This window comes from Lithobates pipiens, unplaced genomic scaffold (genome assembly GCF_037356315.1).
Source record: "Lithobates pipiens isolate NorthernLeopardFrog02 unplaced genomic scaffold, aLitPip1_a1.2 Scaffold_19, whole genome shotgun sequence".
Classification (NCBI taxonomy): Eukaryota; Metazoa; Chordata; class Amphibia; order Anura; family Ranidae; genus Lithobates; species Lithobates pipiens.
In genome coordinates, this window is record NW_027507764.1 from 203,819,716 (window position 1) to 203,837,646 (window position 17,931).

At 38.6% G+C, this 17,931-nt stretch overlaps 1 protein-coding gene across 1 annotated transcript in view; it reads right to left on the reverse strand.

Moving 5' to 3' along the window:
- Positions 1 to 17,931, reverse strand: part of POU6F2 (POU class 6 homeobox 2) — a 623,598-nt gene that overhangs the window by 338,910 nt on the left and 266,757 nt on the right. Inside the window, exon 3 of the mRNA XM_077491628.1 lies at positions 16,243 to 16,471. Coding sequence (XP_077347754.1) covers positions 16,243 to 16,471 — 229 coding nt within the window. The remainder of the gene's footprint in view (positions 1 to 16,242; positions 16,472 to 17,931) is intronic.

The window sequence follows — 17,931 nt, forward strand, 5'->3', positions numbered from 1 at the left end:
GGAAGGATTCGGAGGTGGTTCGGTGCCATCTCAAGTTGTGGAGAGGCCCAGCAATTACAAAGTTATCCAGGGGAGGACTCTTTGGGAGAAGGCCACGCAAGGGTTGGCTTCCCAAAAAGAGCTTGGTAAAGCTGAAGGACCTAAGTGGATCCAGTCTCGTGCAGTATCGCCGGACTGGCTGCAAGATACTGGTACCACACGAGTGTTCTACAAGTATTCAAGTTTCCTTGTTCCTGTACTATAACGAAGTCTGGGGCAGAGACTCATTCCTACACGTGTTCTATCTTTAAAGTCTGTGGTAGAGACTTGTTCCTGACTCAAACACCCTGTTGGCTGCTAGGCCTGGTGAGAGAAGGACTATCCAATTAGGGTGAAGATCCAGCTGTGAATGGCTATTCTCTGGATTTACTCAAAGTAAGAGAGTTCTCCTATACTGTCTTTGACATTAAGAGTACCTGGACTTTCCACCTAAACCCTCTGATCCTATACTGAGATACTGTTTTTTAACTACATTCTTTGCAAATAATAATCCCTTTAAGCTGATCTGTCGTCAGTCTTTATAGTTCTTGGGCCATCTACCTTGGGAAACCCCTAGACGCATACGAGGTGCAGAAGGTAACGGTAAGCCCAATAAAACCAGCCGCTCCTTCGGGGGTCAGTGCTACAGAAATCTCCCCCTGCTCCTCAGTCACAAAAACTGTATGTCACTTTCTGTAGGTAAAATGTGTGCATTTCCAGCCTTGATTGTGTGTCGTGGTTTAGATAGACAGGAAGACTGACAGAAGATATACGGTGCTGAAGTTCATAGACTGCAATGAGGAAGAAAGGAGGACACATCAGGGAGATATGGTAAAACACTATCCTTGTGTATCCTTGTGTCTCCCTGGCAGCAGAGTTTGTCCTCTTACTACTTTTATTTTCTCCCTTCCTAATCTATGTTCCATCCACAAAGTCTGTGTCATTTGTATTGCTCTATTCCTCCTTTAGCAACAGTAAATCCTAAAGCTGTCAGCTGATCAGCCTCTACTGGCTCTGATTTTAGGCACAGTGCCGTGAATAGAGAGCAACTAAGCATTAGCAGGGGAGGGTGAGACAGTGCATTATGGAATTTTAAACAGTATAGCTACTTTTAAAAAAAAAAAACTCTATTCAATGCAAAAAAAAAAAAAAAAAAAAGGTACCAAGAATCACATCACATCGGCGATGATCAGATGGTATGTTAGATAAGATGACAATGAATGTACAGTGATCAGTACAAATTCAATAAACAGATGTATCAATAGGCACTTATTTTTAATGTCTTACATAACCTTATCTACACAATGGGCCAGTCTATGGTGATCTGTCAGGACTTAATTTAATGATTAAAGTTACACTTTAATATAAATATAGAGCATAGCATATACAGTGCAGGGTTTGGGGTAATAAAGTACAATATAGCTTGTACAACACAAGGAATTTGGCGCAGTGAACTAGTGATGAGCCAATTTGCCCTAGGTTCAGTTCAAAATCTGTCAAATAAAAGTGCCCATTTCTTGGGATAATAAGTGAGGGACTGCCAAATAGCATGGGGGTGTCCATTCACTTGAATGGCCTGCCTGCCTGCTGTGCAAGATGGTCTTGCAAAAGAATCTCATGCACCTTTTTGGGCAATGAGCTGTGGGTGATTTTTAAATCCACATTTGCCACGACTGTTGCTGAGTCACATGGTGTGACTCAGCAACAGTCGTGGCAAATGTGGATTTAAAATGGAATAATGGCAACTAAACACGCTTTGCATGTCTTGCCATGATTTGAAATCACGGCAGTTCTGCCAGCAATTCCAAATCGCTTAATGTGATCGGGACCTTATGGGATTTTTGCAGGTGTTTGTGTGCTTTTTTTTTAATTTGCCGTCAATGTAAACTGTTTCTTTTTTTTTTCTCTGCAAATGTCATTTTTGCTGTAGCATATCCTACAGCAAGAATGAAAAAAAAATGTGTAGAGTCCCTGCCAAAATACATGCCACATGCCACATGTCCCATACATGGGACACTAACTGCAATAAAAATGGCAGAAAGCCTATCCCATTCCCACTTTATCTGAAAAGTAAAAAAGAAAAAAAAATCTTTGCCCTACATACACTTTAGAAAAGATTTTCTATGGTGGTTTTTAACCATTTTTATGCCCTGAAGTATTTTAACTGCTTGCCGACCAGCCACCGCAGCTTTACTGCAGAATGGCACAGCTGGGCAAAACTACATTACCTTACGTTGCTTTGCCTTTTGGCCACTAGGTGCACTCATGCACCCGCATCGTGTGCCTGGAGCCGATGCAAGAGCTTAGCGGACGCGATGACCGCTGGGCACCTGTGATCACTCGTGACAGAGCAAGAACCGTGATCTGTGTGTGTAAACACACAAATCTCAGTTCGTTCCGGGGAGAGGAGACAGATCATGTGTTCGTACAAAGTATGAAAACCAATCTCTCTCTTCCCCTAATCAGTCCCATCCCCCCCACAGTTAGAACACACCTATGGAAACACATTTAATCCCTTGATTGCCCCCTAGTGTTAACCCCTTTCTTGCCATTGATATTTCTACAGTAATCAGTGCATTGTTATAGCACTGATCGCTGTATAATTGTCAGTGGTCTCAAAAATTTATCAAAAGTGTTCAATTTGTCTGCCGCAATATCATAGTCCCGATAAAAATCGCAGTAAATACTAGTAAAAAAAATAAATAAAAATGACATAAATCTATACCCTATTTTGTAGACGCTATAACTTTTGCGCAAACCAATCAATATACACTTATTTAGATTTTTTTACCAAAAATATGTAGAAGAATATTGGCTTAAACTGAGGGAAAAAAAATTTTGGAAAAAAAATTGGGATATTTATTATAGCAAAAAGTAAAAGATATTGAGTTTTTTTAAAAATTGTTGCTCTTCTTTTGTTCTTTTGTTTATAGCGCAAAAAATAAAAACTGCTGAAGTGATCAAATACCACCAAAAGAAAGCTCTATTTGTGGAAAAAAAAAGGACGTCAATTTTGTTCGGATACAGCGTTGCTCGACAATTGTCAGTTAAAGCAACCCAGTGTTATATCACAAAAAATGGCCTGGTCATTGAGCAGCCAAATCTTACGGGGCTAAAGTGGTTAAAAACTTTCAAGACTTTGACACAGAAGGACACAGAATGTGTAGGAAGCAACAAGCATGAATATGTCAAATTTGTTGAGTAGCACTCTGAGAGTAAGTGCCGGTTCACACTGGGGCAGGCGACTTAGCCGCCTGACAAGTCTCGATCCATGCAGTGCAATGGAACCATTCAAAAAGGAGCTACTCAAGTCACTCCGATTTAGAAAAAGGTTCTTGCACTACTTGGGGGGTGACTTCAGAGCGGCTTGCATTGACTTCTATTAAAGAAGTCGTTTGCAAGCCTCACTGAGGTTGCACTGTGCGGGCGGCTTCACAGTTGGATGACTTTTAAGTGGCCCCAGTGTGAACTGGAACTTATGGAAAAAATAATGTAGCAAAAAAATGTCCATGTTTATTGATCTACTTAGGAATGTGTAGGCCACAGAATATCCACAAAGATTTAATCCTATTCTGACACTTTTTTTTAGATATGCTGTAAAATAAATGTGTTGCCCATACACAGACAAGGCTAGAAGCAGATAGATGCATTCATTTCCTAATATTTAGAACAAAGAGCACATATTGTGTTACTTGCTATAACAAGGCTTTCTGTTTAATCTTTTCTAGAGGGTCAGTGGGGTGACTATACAGTAAATGAATAAAATGAATTGACTATTGCTTTAATTTTCTGACAGTGTTCAGAAATGGGTGTATTTATAAAAAATGATAGATAGCAATTTACCCCATTAACATGTATGTACTGTAAATTCATTCATAACATTTCCTTGCTTCTTAAAACTTCTGATAAAAACAGTAGTGCACTTAGTGATATTGCTAAAGTGGATCTCTCTGTAACTTCCCATGTGTACATGTCACTATGTAGAGCAAAACAGGAGTCTCAGCATAAAAGCCAACTTTTTTAGGCATTAGGACATTTTTTGTGACATTAGAATACTTCTCCTAGCATTGATAAAAGCAATATCACTATAAAACAACAAAACTCATAGACTCAAAGAGTAGAAAACAAAAGCCTGGACTAACCCAGATTTCTATCAAGGTGCTTAGTTGTCCACTATCAAGTGTCCTACTAGAAAGAGCATTCATCACAGTAGGAAAAGGAGTCCATCTTGGATAAGTATCACAAGCCAGCAAGCTCTACCTCTGTGAATAGATTATTCATCACCAGTGACTGCTACCTAACCATCACTGTCATATCTGCCTGTTTCTTGTTCCCTGTATACAAATTCAGAACTCACATTAGCAGAAAAGATATTAGAAGGGTTTTATTTTTTTACATTTCTGAATGGGTGGGAGAGGGATGGAGGGAGGAAAAGGGAGGGCACAACATTTGCCAGAAGATTGACTTTAAAGTGTAAGTTTGCTTTACCTTCATGGGTAATACAGTTTCACCATCCATGCAGCCTGGTGCAGTCCTACTTCTGCTTTCTTTAGCAATGCCAGGACAGATCAAAATGGTTCTGATAGGTCAACTCTATCACATGACTGCCCTGACCAATCAGAAATGCTCTGATCTTTCCTGACATCCCTAGGGAAAGAAGAGGAAACAGTGCAGTTTTAAAACCTCAGGACTGCTGAACCAGGCTTCATGGATGTTATGTATCATCCATGGAGGTTAGTGCAGCAGGGACTGGGAGGATGGGGGTGCAGGGTGGTGGTAAACCTTTTCATAGTTTTTTTTCTTTGAATAGATAAACTAACCTTCTATACATTGGAGGGGGAGCGTTATGAATTAAGTTGCATATAATGCTGCGTACACATGACCGGACTTTCCGGCAGATTAAGTCCGACGGTCTTCCCGACTGACATTCGGCAAATTACCGATGGACCTTCTGAACAAACGGACTTGCCCACACATGAACAGACTAAGTCCGTTTGAAAGTATGTTTGTTTTGAACATGATGATGTAAGACGGGATTAAAAAAGGAAGTTCAATAGCCAGTAGCCAATAGCGTCGTATTTGGTCCGTCGGACCAGCATACAGACGAATGGTTTTCCCAATAGGAATTGAGTCTATCGGACAGATTTGAAACATGTTCTATTTCTAGGTCCATCTGATTTTTTATGTGAAAAACAATCGGATTAGCCCACACATAATTGGATTGTCCAACGGACTGATTCCGTTGGACCTAGTCTGCCAGAAAGTCTGGTTGTGTGTACGCAGCATTAGATTACCTACATGAACAGGTTGAGTGTGAGAAATTACATGTTAAGTGCTGGGGGAATATTTAGAATGTCAAGTTAAGGTGCATGTCAACTACCTTAAATTAAGAAACAAAATAGCTATAAATAAAAATTCAAGTAGGAAAGTGTTGCACTTTATAAAGGTGCTTTAGCATTAGGGAAACTTAAAAGCTCAGTGACAGTTTTTACTTGACTTGGCACCATGGGGGAGATTTACTAAAATTGGTGCACTCAGAATCTGGTGGAGCTGTGCATGGTAGTCAATCAGTCAAACTTCAGCTTGTTCTATTAAGCTTTGACAATAAAACCTAGAAGCCGATTGGTTTGTATGCAGAACTACACCAGATTTTGCACCATGTAGTTTTAATAAATATCCCACATGAGTCCTGCTCTGAAAACATTACTTCCTGTCTCAATCTTGCTATTGGAGCCACAGGCAGCAGATAAAACCTAATAGAGGTTCAGACTTTTCCCCAACTTATTCAAAAACATTTCTGCCTGTCAGCTGGCCATCTCTTTCCACAAATTTCTGGAATTCCTGCATGCTTTGCACCCTGTTCTCTGCTGTTTACTTTCAATTGCTAAGGACTATATATCCTATGGTACCTTGCTGCCTGCGAGCTATAATTCCTGTACTGACTCCACCAGCTGAATTGTCGCCTCTCACCACCTCTGTAGTTCAGAAAGGCAGGCTCTGTGAAATGTGTGACACAGTAGTGCCTAACCACAGGGCATAGTGAATACGTGTCATGGAATTAGGAAAAGTAAATGTGTAGGGATCTTCACAAAGTAAGTTAAAAAAACTTCAATATTGTTCAGATTAATAGGAATAGTAAGAAATAATTGAAATGTTATGTGGAAACTAATATATGATTCTACATGTTGAACAAAGATATGCTTTAAAGATTTAAAGTCAAAGTTCTGAAAAGTCAAATTTCTGACTTATTTCTTTATTTCTTGTACGCTTGTATGACTCTGCTGCCCTAAGCAGAATAAACAAATACATGCCATGATTCTCCCAAGGTTCGTAACATAATCAGCCCATATATGTATACTTACAGCTACTTTCCTGCATGAAAGCACCAGGGAAACCAAACCAATACATGCAAGAAATTGCAAAATGACTGTCAATCATTTCTGTTTTTGCAATTTACGGCAGTTACCTGTGACTTTTCAAGGCTTATTGCTTTTTGGCGTCACATTCTCACTTGCCAAAGTATGACTTGTAGATATCTCATTTGCTATATGCCTCTAAGGTTTTAGCTGAAGTGATGGATCCCCATTTTCTTTGGATTAGAAGCCACCTGTGCCAAACTGCTAAGGGCAAAGCATTTTACTCACATTAGCATGTCATATTTGACAAACCTACTTTTAAATTATATTACAGGGCAGAAGAAGAACCTTGTGCTAGACTTGTAATTACATGGAAATTGTGGTAAGGTCTTTAGTTGTAACGCTGTAATTTTCATCTTTGAAGACCTATTTCCTTATCATAACACATACGGTGTATATAGTAATTCTGATCAGTAATTGACAGAGTCTTTAAACTTAATTTTTTAAATAGTTTAGTTCCAAATGAAACTGTCTAATTGCTGCATATATAGGAACATGAGGTTGAGAGTTGGAAAGTAATCAATTAGATATTAATTCTTGTCTTTAATTTAAAGTGTACATCTACACTTTATAGACTCTATTTGAAAAGTATTGCTCTATTTTAGACTCTATTTGAAAATTATTGCTTTATTTGAAAATATTTTTATTTTATTTTATTAGATTTAAATTAAGTATTTTTGCCAATATTATTTTGGAAAGATTGGTCTCATGGGGGGTGGGGATAGTTTGATTTCTGGTGAAATAAATACAGATATACAACAACCACCACCCCAGTAAATGTACTGCATATGTATATCTGTATATATCTATATCTATATATATATATATATATATATATATATATATATATATATTTCTGATGTCCAGTTATATTTTGTTGTGACATCTATATATTACCTGTGAATAACAGGTAATATGAGATTACTTGCATTACCTGTGTCTCATTTTTTTTTAAATGTATGGCTGTTTAGTGGCTATACCCAAGCCATCCAATTGTGCTTTAGTCCTATTTAGATGCTGAGGAAGTCAAGTTTGTACCTTGTTGAAAGGCTAAAATAAAATCTTCACTGTGCGTTCACCTCTCAAGACATGTAAGTGCTTTTGGATTATATGTATACATTCTTTGCTGTGCACCCAGGCCCATTTTCCATCACTGATATGGGCACAGTGGCAACCAATACACCATATACCTTTCAAAAGCATTTAATAAGGCATTGTAACACTCACGTCTTCTGTTAAATTTCTCCCTCGATGTCCGGTTTCATCTGTTTAAATAACTTTGATCACGGTGTTCTGTCCATTTTCATTTTGCTTGTGGGCATGTGAAGCCCACCAGCATCCTGTTCCGATCCTCTTCTAAAATACGGTGCTGCTGCAGGACCAGCATGAACCACCCATTCCCCCCAATCTCGCGCATGCTCATTCTGTCATCGCAGCGCCGTCAACTACTCAGATTGGCATCACAATGGGCGGTAGCGTCGGAAGTACCCACCCCATTGTGATGGCAATGAAACCCTCATCGCAGCCCACTGACTCCTGGGAAATGATGACACACATCTTCCAGGAGCAGTAGTGAGCAGGGGGCGCCGAGGGAAGTGACATCAGGAGCCAAGGTGATGAAGGAGGCAGATTTTGAGGGACCACATAGCAACAGGCATAAAAAGGTAAGTAAAAAAATGTTTTTCTCCAAATTTTTATTTATTTATTTCATGCACATTAATGACATTTTTTTTGGGGGGTGGAACTCCACAACTACATTTTTTGTCTGTCTGTATATGTGGCTTTTTAAACCCGTTTTTCTGTTTGTATTGGCTTTTGAACCTGGTGTGACCTGATTTGGCTTTGGCTTCACATTCTGTCTGTTATGTCCTTGACTGCTGCTTCTGTCTGCTTTTTTTACATAGCCTATTGCTCCTCCTTTGGGACACAAACTGGAAATTAACCTGCTACACAAGTTCCTTCCATAACTTTGGGTGCATTCACATTTCTGTGTCTTAGTGCTTTGCTGATGCAGTAAAAATTTCCAGAAAAAGGCACCTTTAGTAGGAATGAATGGTAGCACATTGTAAGCTTAAAAAGCACGCCCCCCCCCCCCCCCCCCATCCTTTTGTATTGAACTGTATTGTAGGTGAATTGTCACCCTTTATGTTGTAAAACGGTTGGCACTATATAAATCCTGTTTAAAAATATACATTTTAAAAAACATATACAATATACCTGCACTGTGAGAAAAATCCCTGCATTCAGAAAAAACCTTTACAATTAGCCTGCTAAGGTAGCCTACCCTATAGCTACTTTCCAGCACTATTTTTGCATTGTAATATCCCTGGTCCTGCTAATACTGTGCAAACTAATGGGCATTTTTTAGCAAATTATGTATTATGCTCTGGAAAGTTTCTACATGCTGTTTTCTTTAGCGTGTTATCCAGCAGTAGGTTTGTCTGACCAAATATATACAAAAACAGTGTTGCACTAAACATAAATATTGCTCATAAAGTGTTGATAGAAAATAGTCCAATTGTAAAAAAAAACAAAAAAAAACCCCACAAAACTGTGAAATTGCAGGTGAATCCATAAAACCCTCCACCTTGTGCATATACCGCCACCTCAAGCAATTTAGACTCTTACCAGAGAGCCTGGACCCTTTATTACAGAAGGTCAAACAGGCTTGATGTAATAATCTTTGCAGGGTTCATCAGCTGGAGATATGTCTTCAGAATAAATTAAGAACTTTCACTGGATAATCAGACCAGGCTCCATTCACCCCACAACCAGATTTAACCATGCAAATGAAGGAGACTTCAGATAGTGTAAAATCCCAAAAGACATCCCGGAACAAGTCATCTTAGCGACAAAACCGGTTGGGTAAAGGAGCTGTTTCCTGCTATTGTGTTCCTGTTTCCAGTATCTGGATCTTTTATGTTGTATACAACGCTGGTTTTTATTTGAACAAATGTAAGTGCAATACCTTTTATACCGTTTTTTTACAATTGTACTATTTTCTATCAACACTTTATGAGCAATATTTATGTTTAGCGCAACACTGTTTTTGTATATGCTATGTAATGTGCATATATCTCACTTTAGTGGTACTGCTGAATATTTACACTGTAATGGTTGAATTTTGTCTCCACCATATATATATTTTTTTTGCACAAGCGCAGTTTTTCCTTTGTATGTTGTCTGACCAAATGCCATTCGATTTCATAGTAACAAATGTAGCAATAGCTTCCATCGGAGGCACTATTCTTCCAAGTAAAAGGAATAAGAACTTAAATTGCATGATTTTAAAAATAATGCTTAATGAAATTATTGCATACATTTATTTCAGGACATTATAAAGACATAAAAAACATATCATGAGGAAAAACACATTTTCTACCACACTAATGACATCAATGTACATATTGTAAAGGGCTTCACAGAAAACATGATAAAATAAAATATCCCCATATTGTAATGGCATTGGAGCTTACAGTATAACATACAACATGTGAAATGTCATTAGTAGTTATTTAAAATTTGTGGCCACACTGCGCTAATAATGAGAAGGACCTAAAGGGGGTAAAGTTAAATAGGACTGTAGTCTACATGTTGTATGCTGTATACAAAGCACACAGTCCTTGTATCCATGTATCCATGACATATGCTTTAAAAATACCTCTATCATTTTCAGTGTGCAACTTTGCAGGGATTCTCTTGAGAGCTGTATGCAAACAGAGATACTCAGCAGCTGAATGATATCTTTGGTAGTAGCTAGAGTTCCTGGCAAAGGCCCACACTGATAATGCAAAGGCTGAACGCAGTAGTTGCTTGCATGCAGCATAGCAGCTGCAGGTAGAACTGGAAGATATTAGGATCCAACACTCGCAGAAGTGTCAGATTTCTATTCATTTTGCAGAACTTAAAAATTAGGTAAAGTCATCTCTAAATCTTATAAGCTTGTTTCAATAAAAACATTTGCATAAATAAGTTTGATCAGGTGATACTCTATCTTTAATTATCCTGCCCCAGACAATAGATTCGCAGACATATATAAACCTCAGGACAATGATTTTTTCTTGCATTACATATTCTTTTCTGCACACAGAATATAAACATAAGATCTAACACTTTATTTTGGATGTATTAAAAGAAAATAGATTGTGCACTTTGCAAGTGCAGTTTCTCCAGAGGTTTGTAAATTAGGGGAATCAGTGGTGATTTCTGTCTTCCAATCATGTGCAAGAAATGTTTTTATTTTTTTCCCCTGCATGTGATTGGTTATCCCTTACAAAGTGAAGTTTCATCTCATTTATTAAGCTCTGAAGCAACCGCACTTCAAAAAAATTGCAGTCTATTTGCCTTTAGTTAATCCACCCCTTTGTCTGAGCCTACCTTCAAGCAAAGTGCACTTATTCCTTTTTCCCTCCTTCAGCAAAAGATTCCTCACCTCTGCAGATGCATACTTACAGAGATCCTATGCCAACAAGCTCTTGTGTTTGTTGACATTCAGCTCTGCAAGTCCTCTCTCCCTGACCAGAGCCAAAAAAAAGTCTATGAAGCTCATCTCGCTTTATCACTTGGTCAGAACAGGAAGTCTCTCTTTATAGGCCTCCTGTTACCTGCCACACCCCTAACATGAAAACACTGCACCCAGGGCAGCTATCCCTTTTGTTCCCCTTCATCCTGGCCTTGACTGCAGTTTACCATAACTTTTAATGATACCTTTACATTTTTATATAACTGCTTTTTCATGAGGCTGATTTACTAAATGCAAATAGACTGTGCAGTTTCTCCAAAGCTTAGTAAAAGTTGTAAAGCTTCACTCTGCAAATAATACCCAATCACATGCAAGGAAAATATAAAAAAACAGCATTTTTGCTTGCACACATTTGATAAGGGAAGTTATAGAGGTGCAAATGCATGTGCAAAGTCCATAATCTATTTGCGTTTAGTAAATAACCCCTCTGTATGTTTATGTTTTTGCATTAGTTGTTGAGATTTGTATATTAGTAATTGTAAGGAGCGCTTGGTGGCTCCGTGAAATTTCTTTGTTAAGATAAGATGTCAGCCACACAGATAGTGCACTGTTTTCAATGAGCCAACCAACTCAAAGGCTCACAGCATGGGAAGGAAAGAGCAGTAAGGAACAACTACTATGCCAGAGCATAGCAGAATGAAACCTAAATATGATTACACTAATCTACATAAAACATTACTCTTAGGACCCATTCAGACTATTCCATTAGACATCATTACACAGCTCTACAGTATATATGGTGCAGTGCCATTCATTATGATTAGCGTCAGAGCACACTGTACAGTACAGACCCATGCACAGCACACCGTATGTTATAGTATGTTGTGGTGGAAAAAAGCTTTTGTGCTTTTTTTGTCACCTGCAGTGTTTTGGTAGCCCACTTTCGATGCCTGTTAAGTGAGGGACACAATGCGGATTAACACACCACAACAGACCAGATAAATCTGAATAGGTCCTAAAGAAAAACAATGAAATTAAGATCCCTTTCACACTGCCAGTGTTTTTCAGACACTACAGTGCTAAAAATAGCGTCTGTATAGCGCCTGAAAAAAGTGGATCTATTCATTCCAGTGTGAAAGTCCAAGGGCTTTGACACTGGAGCGGTGCACTGGCAGGGCATCAGAAAAAGTCCTGCCAGCAGCTTCTTTGCAGCGGTGAAGGAGCGGTGAGTTCACTGCTCCTCCACCGCTGCTCCTCATTGAAATCAATGGGGCAGCTCTGCGATACCGGTTGCAAAATGCCTTTCCAGCAGCATTTTGCGGGTGGATTTAACCCCCTTTTGGCCGGTAACGGGTGTTAAAACTAGCAGCCAAATAGCTGAATCAACGGTAAAGCAGAGCTAAAAATAGCGCTGCTTTACCGCCGACACCCGGGATGACTCGGTGCGAAAGGGCTCTAAAGCCCCATACACACTATCAGATTGTCTGCTGAGTTTTTCCTTCAGATTTACCAAAACCATGTAATATGAGGTCAAACCTTAGGAGTTTCAATGTGTATGCAATCAGGCCGGCCCTTCTACTACATGGTTTTGGTAAATCTGAAGGAAAAACTCAGCAGACAATCTGATAGTGTGTACGGGGCTTTAGACATTAATCCTTTTGCTGCCAGGGCCATTTTTGCATTTTTTGACAAAAAAATTTAAAGTAACATTTTAGGCCTGAAGATTGCATAAACCCTCAAGACATTATGCATTTTCTGAAAGCAGTCACCCTAGACAATAAAAAAAGTACTAGTTTCAACTTTTTATGTCACTTGATAAAATCACAAAGGTTTCAGTAAAAAATACACTAAAGTTAATTTTAGTGTACACAAACGCAATAAATGACCCATTTTTTTGTTAAAATAAAAAAAAGATGAGGTTGCAGAGGGAAAATAGATGCCCAACATGTCAAACTTTAAATTGGCATGTGCCTGTGAGATGGCAACAAACTTCAGTATCCTATAGGATATATATTACATGAGTTTAGCATTATGGAGGAGGTCTGGTGCCAGAAATATTGCTCTCACTCTGGTATGCAGAGTGAGAACAATAATTTTTTCTGGCAGATTTTGTCCCAAACTTGTCTAGCATACATACGGTCACACAAAGTTGTCAGAAAATCGGATCGCTCAGAACGCAGTGACGTAAACCACGTACAACGGGACTATAAAGAGGGCAGTAGCCAATAGCTTTTGTCTCGTAATTTATTCTGAGCATGCATAGCACTTTGTGAATCGGACTAGGCTACACACGATCGGAATTTACGCGATCGGATCTTGTTGTCGGAAAATTTTAGATCCTGCTCTCAAACTTTGTGCATCAGAAATTCCGACGGAAAAAGTTAGATGGAGCCCACACGCGGTCGGATTTTCCGACAACATGATCTGATCGCACATTTTCCGTCTGAAAATCCGACCGTGTGTATGGAGCATTAAGGTAAACACTATCTGTGAAGGTAAAGTGCAAGACTGTGTCTTACCATATACGTTTTGAGCTTGCTTGCTTTTTATTGAACCTGAATTTGTACTTAAAAAAAATATCAGAAAGTCTCAAAATGTTATAGTCACTTTTTTAAGCTCAGCTTAACAATCAATGATAGATAACACATTCTAATATTTAGAATTATTATTAAAAAATAAATTAAAAAAAAAAAAAAAAAAAAACATTGGAAAGACATGAAATTGAGGTAAACAAAACTAGCCCACAAAAGGTTAAGCAGTAGAGCAGACCCATAGTGATTGTGTGCTTTCAGCAAAGAACTGAAAACTGGTAAGCAAAATGAATTCATGACGTACTGTGTTCCATTACTTAATGTTTATTTATAATGCTATATATACACATAAGCAAAAACATGCAGCTGGACGCATTTTTATAATGCCTGTTTCTTCATTAAGATTTTATCATCTACCTCGTCTAAAAAGCCTCTTCCTTCACTTTGTTAAATTTGCTTTTACTCGGTGCTGTTTCTGCATTATTTTAATCTTTGCTTCCCTACTTTACATGCACTCTCAAATTTTAAACAAGTAAAATTTGTGCATTAGCTTGCCCCTTTTCATTTATGATTTATGACTGACAGGTTCCTTGCAGCAAGTTAATGGTATGAGAGAGACATTATTTTAAACATTAAAGTGAAAACCATTTACAAGTATGATAAGAAAGGTCTGTTGACATTAATCTTTAAAATAGCCACAAGGTGCTGCATAAGCTGCTGCTATACCAACAGGTGGCACCCAGGGGACAATAATAAGAAAAAAATAAATAATAAAGTAACTTTTTTTCAAGAATATTTTTACTTTTAATTTTATGGTTTTGAATGTGAAATGTCCCCCTCTGTAAAATAAAATGTGGATACCAGATTCAGGTCTGTTCATATATTAGCTTAAACATTTTCCTCACCACAATCATCTTTCTGTAATTGATTTTGGTGTGAATAGTGAATAGTGTCCATTCAAGATTCCAGAGTTTGACACAATTAGCATGCGGTCGGCCTCTTTTCTCAATTAGGTAAAATTGCAATTGAATTTGGCAGACAAACGTATTTATTACATATATATATATATATATATATATATATATATATATATATATATATATATATATATATACATATATATATATATATATATATATATATATATATATATATATATATATATATATATATTAGGGATGAGCTCGGTGTTCGACTAGAACGCATGTTCGAGTCCAACATCGCCGTTCGTCTGTTTGGTGAATTTAAAACTTTGTGGACCGTTCGCACCAAATTCGTGTGGCACAAGCAGCCCACAATGCATTACGCCATTGCATTGCATTGCTGGCTCATGATTGGCCAAGCATGCACTGTGACCCCGCATGCTTGGCCAATCACAGTTCCGGCAGTGAGGAGAGCCATAACTGGCCACAGGCAGAATGCCTGTGGCCAATTATAGCTCAGGAGGTTTAGTACACGCCCGCACTATATAAGGCTGCCAGCACGGCGGCCTTGTGTAGTGTGTTCGGGCATGCAGGGAAAGAGCTAGATAGGCAGGGACAGTGTGTTCTTTTCTCAGGCATCTTAAAGTTAAAGTGGGTGATGCATGCCTCCAGCACAGTATACACCTGTATCTACCCTTTATTGCTGTTTTTCTCTAATTAAGGCATATGCAGGAGTTAGTGGGTGTTGTGTGCCTCCAGCACAGTATACACCTGTATCTACCCTTTATTGCTGGTGTTCTCTAATACCGGCATCTGCAGGAGTTAGTGGGCATTGTGTGCCTACAGCACAGCACAGTATACACCTGTATCTACTCTTTATTGCTGGTGTTCTCTCATACAGGCATCTGCAGGAGTTAGTGGGTGTTGTGTGCCTCCAGCACAGTATACACTACCGAATTTCTGTTTTTCCCATCTCCCTGCTGGCCATTACTATGTCTGGAAGGCCAACAAGGAAAAAGAGGGCAAGCAAAGATAAAAGAAGGCATGCAGGCTCTGTGTCTAGAGACAACAGTGCTGGTCATGGACACGGTGCGTCGTCACCATTGCATGGAGCAAGTAAGTATAATTCTGTGTACTATTTTCATTTAAAAAAGTGACTTTACTGTCACTTTAACTAAACATAATAATATGATTTGGCCCATGCCCTACTGATTTATATACATTTTTTAAAGATAGAGCTACATCAATATATATTACATTATAGATTTTTTTTATTCAAAATGGCTGCAGCAGAAGCAGATCTTACCTTTGACAGTTCAGTGAGATAGTAATAGTGACATGGCCATTCAGAACAGAAATATAAGGCTGAAGCTAAACAGTGTTTTTTTTTATATAGCTTGTGCTATTAAAATCACCAGGGATTAATCACTAGGGGTAGCAACAATTAAACAGGTAATAAGAGGCTCCTTATGGAAAAAGCTAGGCTAGAATCATGCAGTAGCAATTTCTAGCAATTGTGATGGGAGCATTCTGCAATCATGTGGGATTGTTACTATATGCTACTTGTGTAGCTTAACCTACATGGATCCATCAGTGGCTACTCCTAGCAATTAATCTTTAGCATTTTATTAGCATAACTGAACTACTAAAAAAGTTTCAATGTAGCTCTGACTTACTGTAAGTTACAGGTTAAATGGGAGTCATACTGTGCTTGCCAACACAATGATGGTATAGGTTTGATTTGAATAAACAGTTGATTCATAAACTTCTGAATATATATGCCATTGTTAGAATCTCAACAACAGATCACACTATTGCTATAAAAATGATGTAAATATATTTAAAGTGTAATTAAATAAATTTTGTGTTTTTATATACATGAGAAAACTTACCTTGTAGATTTTGCAATGGCAGCGTCATTATCCCTCCAGCAGCTGCAGCTGCCACCAGACCTTGAATATTTGTAAGGTTTGCTGTAGGCAATGTCAGGACCAGTCCTTGTTGCCCCCCAAGTTGCCCGGCCATGTTAAATGGGATGAGGATGGGCTGGTTGAGGCCCGGCGCACCTCCTGGCATTACTCCCGCTACAGCAGATGCCAACTGTTGTGCTGCTAGCAATGGCTGAAAAATAAAGAAAAATCTGATTTTGGTAGGTGTGAATATATGTTAGCAAGAGAAGAGAGGAAGGGTACATTGAAAAAAACATACAGTATCTTGAACTATGAATGCAAGGTGTAAAGCATACGACATATAAGTACATAAAAATTCTATTTTTAAAGTACCGTACATGTACCAATGCAATGCTTTGATATTTTTACATAAACAAGAGAATTACAAGTGTCTGCACAAGTATATCAGAATTCTCCCTAAGGCAATATTCTCCTTTCTACTGTAAATCATAACAAAACTTGATAGTCCTGCTATTGTCATATTTGTCTGTTACATGATAAAACATGATTAACTGCTGTTTGGTGGAGTTGTTCTTGTCTATCTGATTTGACCATATAAGTTCAAATGAGGCCAAAATCAACGAACACATGTAGTGAATACATTTTGTGCTAAAAGTTGTATAGTGTGTATTTTCTCTGTTATCTAAATTGCTTAAAATAACCCTCCTATTTAAAAGAGAAGTGTAGGAACAGAAATGAACAAACATATATACTTACCTAGCTGACTGCAGCATCTGTCACCTGCCACCTCTACACTGAGAAGGTCGCTGATTGCTTAGTTCCCAGGTTCGCTCTGAGCATAGAGTGGTGACTGCCCCTCCAGTGCTCACTGGATTGGCTCTAGCATGCTCAGAGGCTGAGCCAGGTGATGGTCGGGCATCTGGGTGAGTCCCGACAATATCATTGGGATCCCTGCAGAGGCTAAACCAGCTCTGTGATTTTAGCTGATAGCAGACTTTATCCCACTGTTGGCTGAATCTGGGTTACAGGAGTGCAAAATGAAGTGCACTCCCGTGACCCACAGGAAATGTATGGCCAAAATAGCTTTTGCCATACTTCTACTTCAAACAAAATGTAATAACAGTGTCTTGCAATACAAACCCTAGCACACAGCAAGTCCAAACTCTGTTACCCGCAAGTGCTACAGGCTCCAGCAAAGTTTCCAGTATTTGACACTTTCAGGAGTGTTGGATGTCTGAGCCTCTTTTCATATTGTATGAATCTATTTACTGGCTCTTTATCATTACGGAACACAGTAGTGATGTAGAAGCTGATGGGAAGAGCCATTAAGCACAATAGAGGAAAAGGATGTAGCTGAATTTGGACTAGTCTCCCACCAAAGAGGTAAGTATTCAGAGCAATATATTGCAGGGAACCTTTATTGAATTCTACTTTAAAAAACAAAAACAAAAAAACAACAGAGTCACATTTCCCAAAATTGTGAAATTAGGTTAGTGGAACAGAGTAGCAATGAGTTTAGGGTGCATCATTTTTGATTGATTAGGACCGGAAGATCTGACCCCTTAATGACCAGGCCATTTTTTGCTATGCAGCACTGCTTTAACCGATTATTACGCGGTCGCGCGACGCTGTACCCAATGTAATTTTTTCCCACAAACGGAGCTTTCTTTT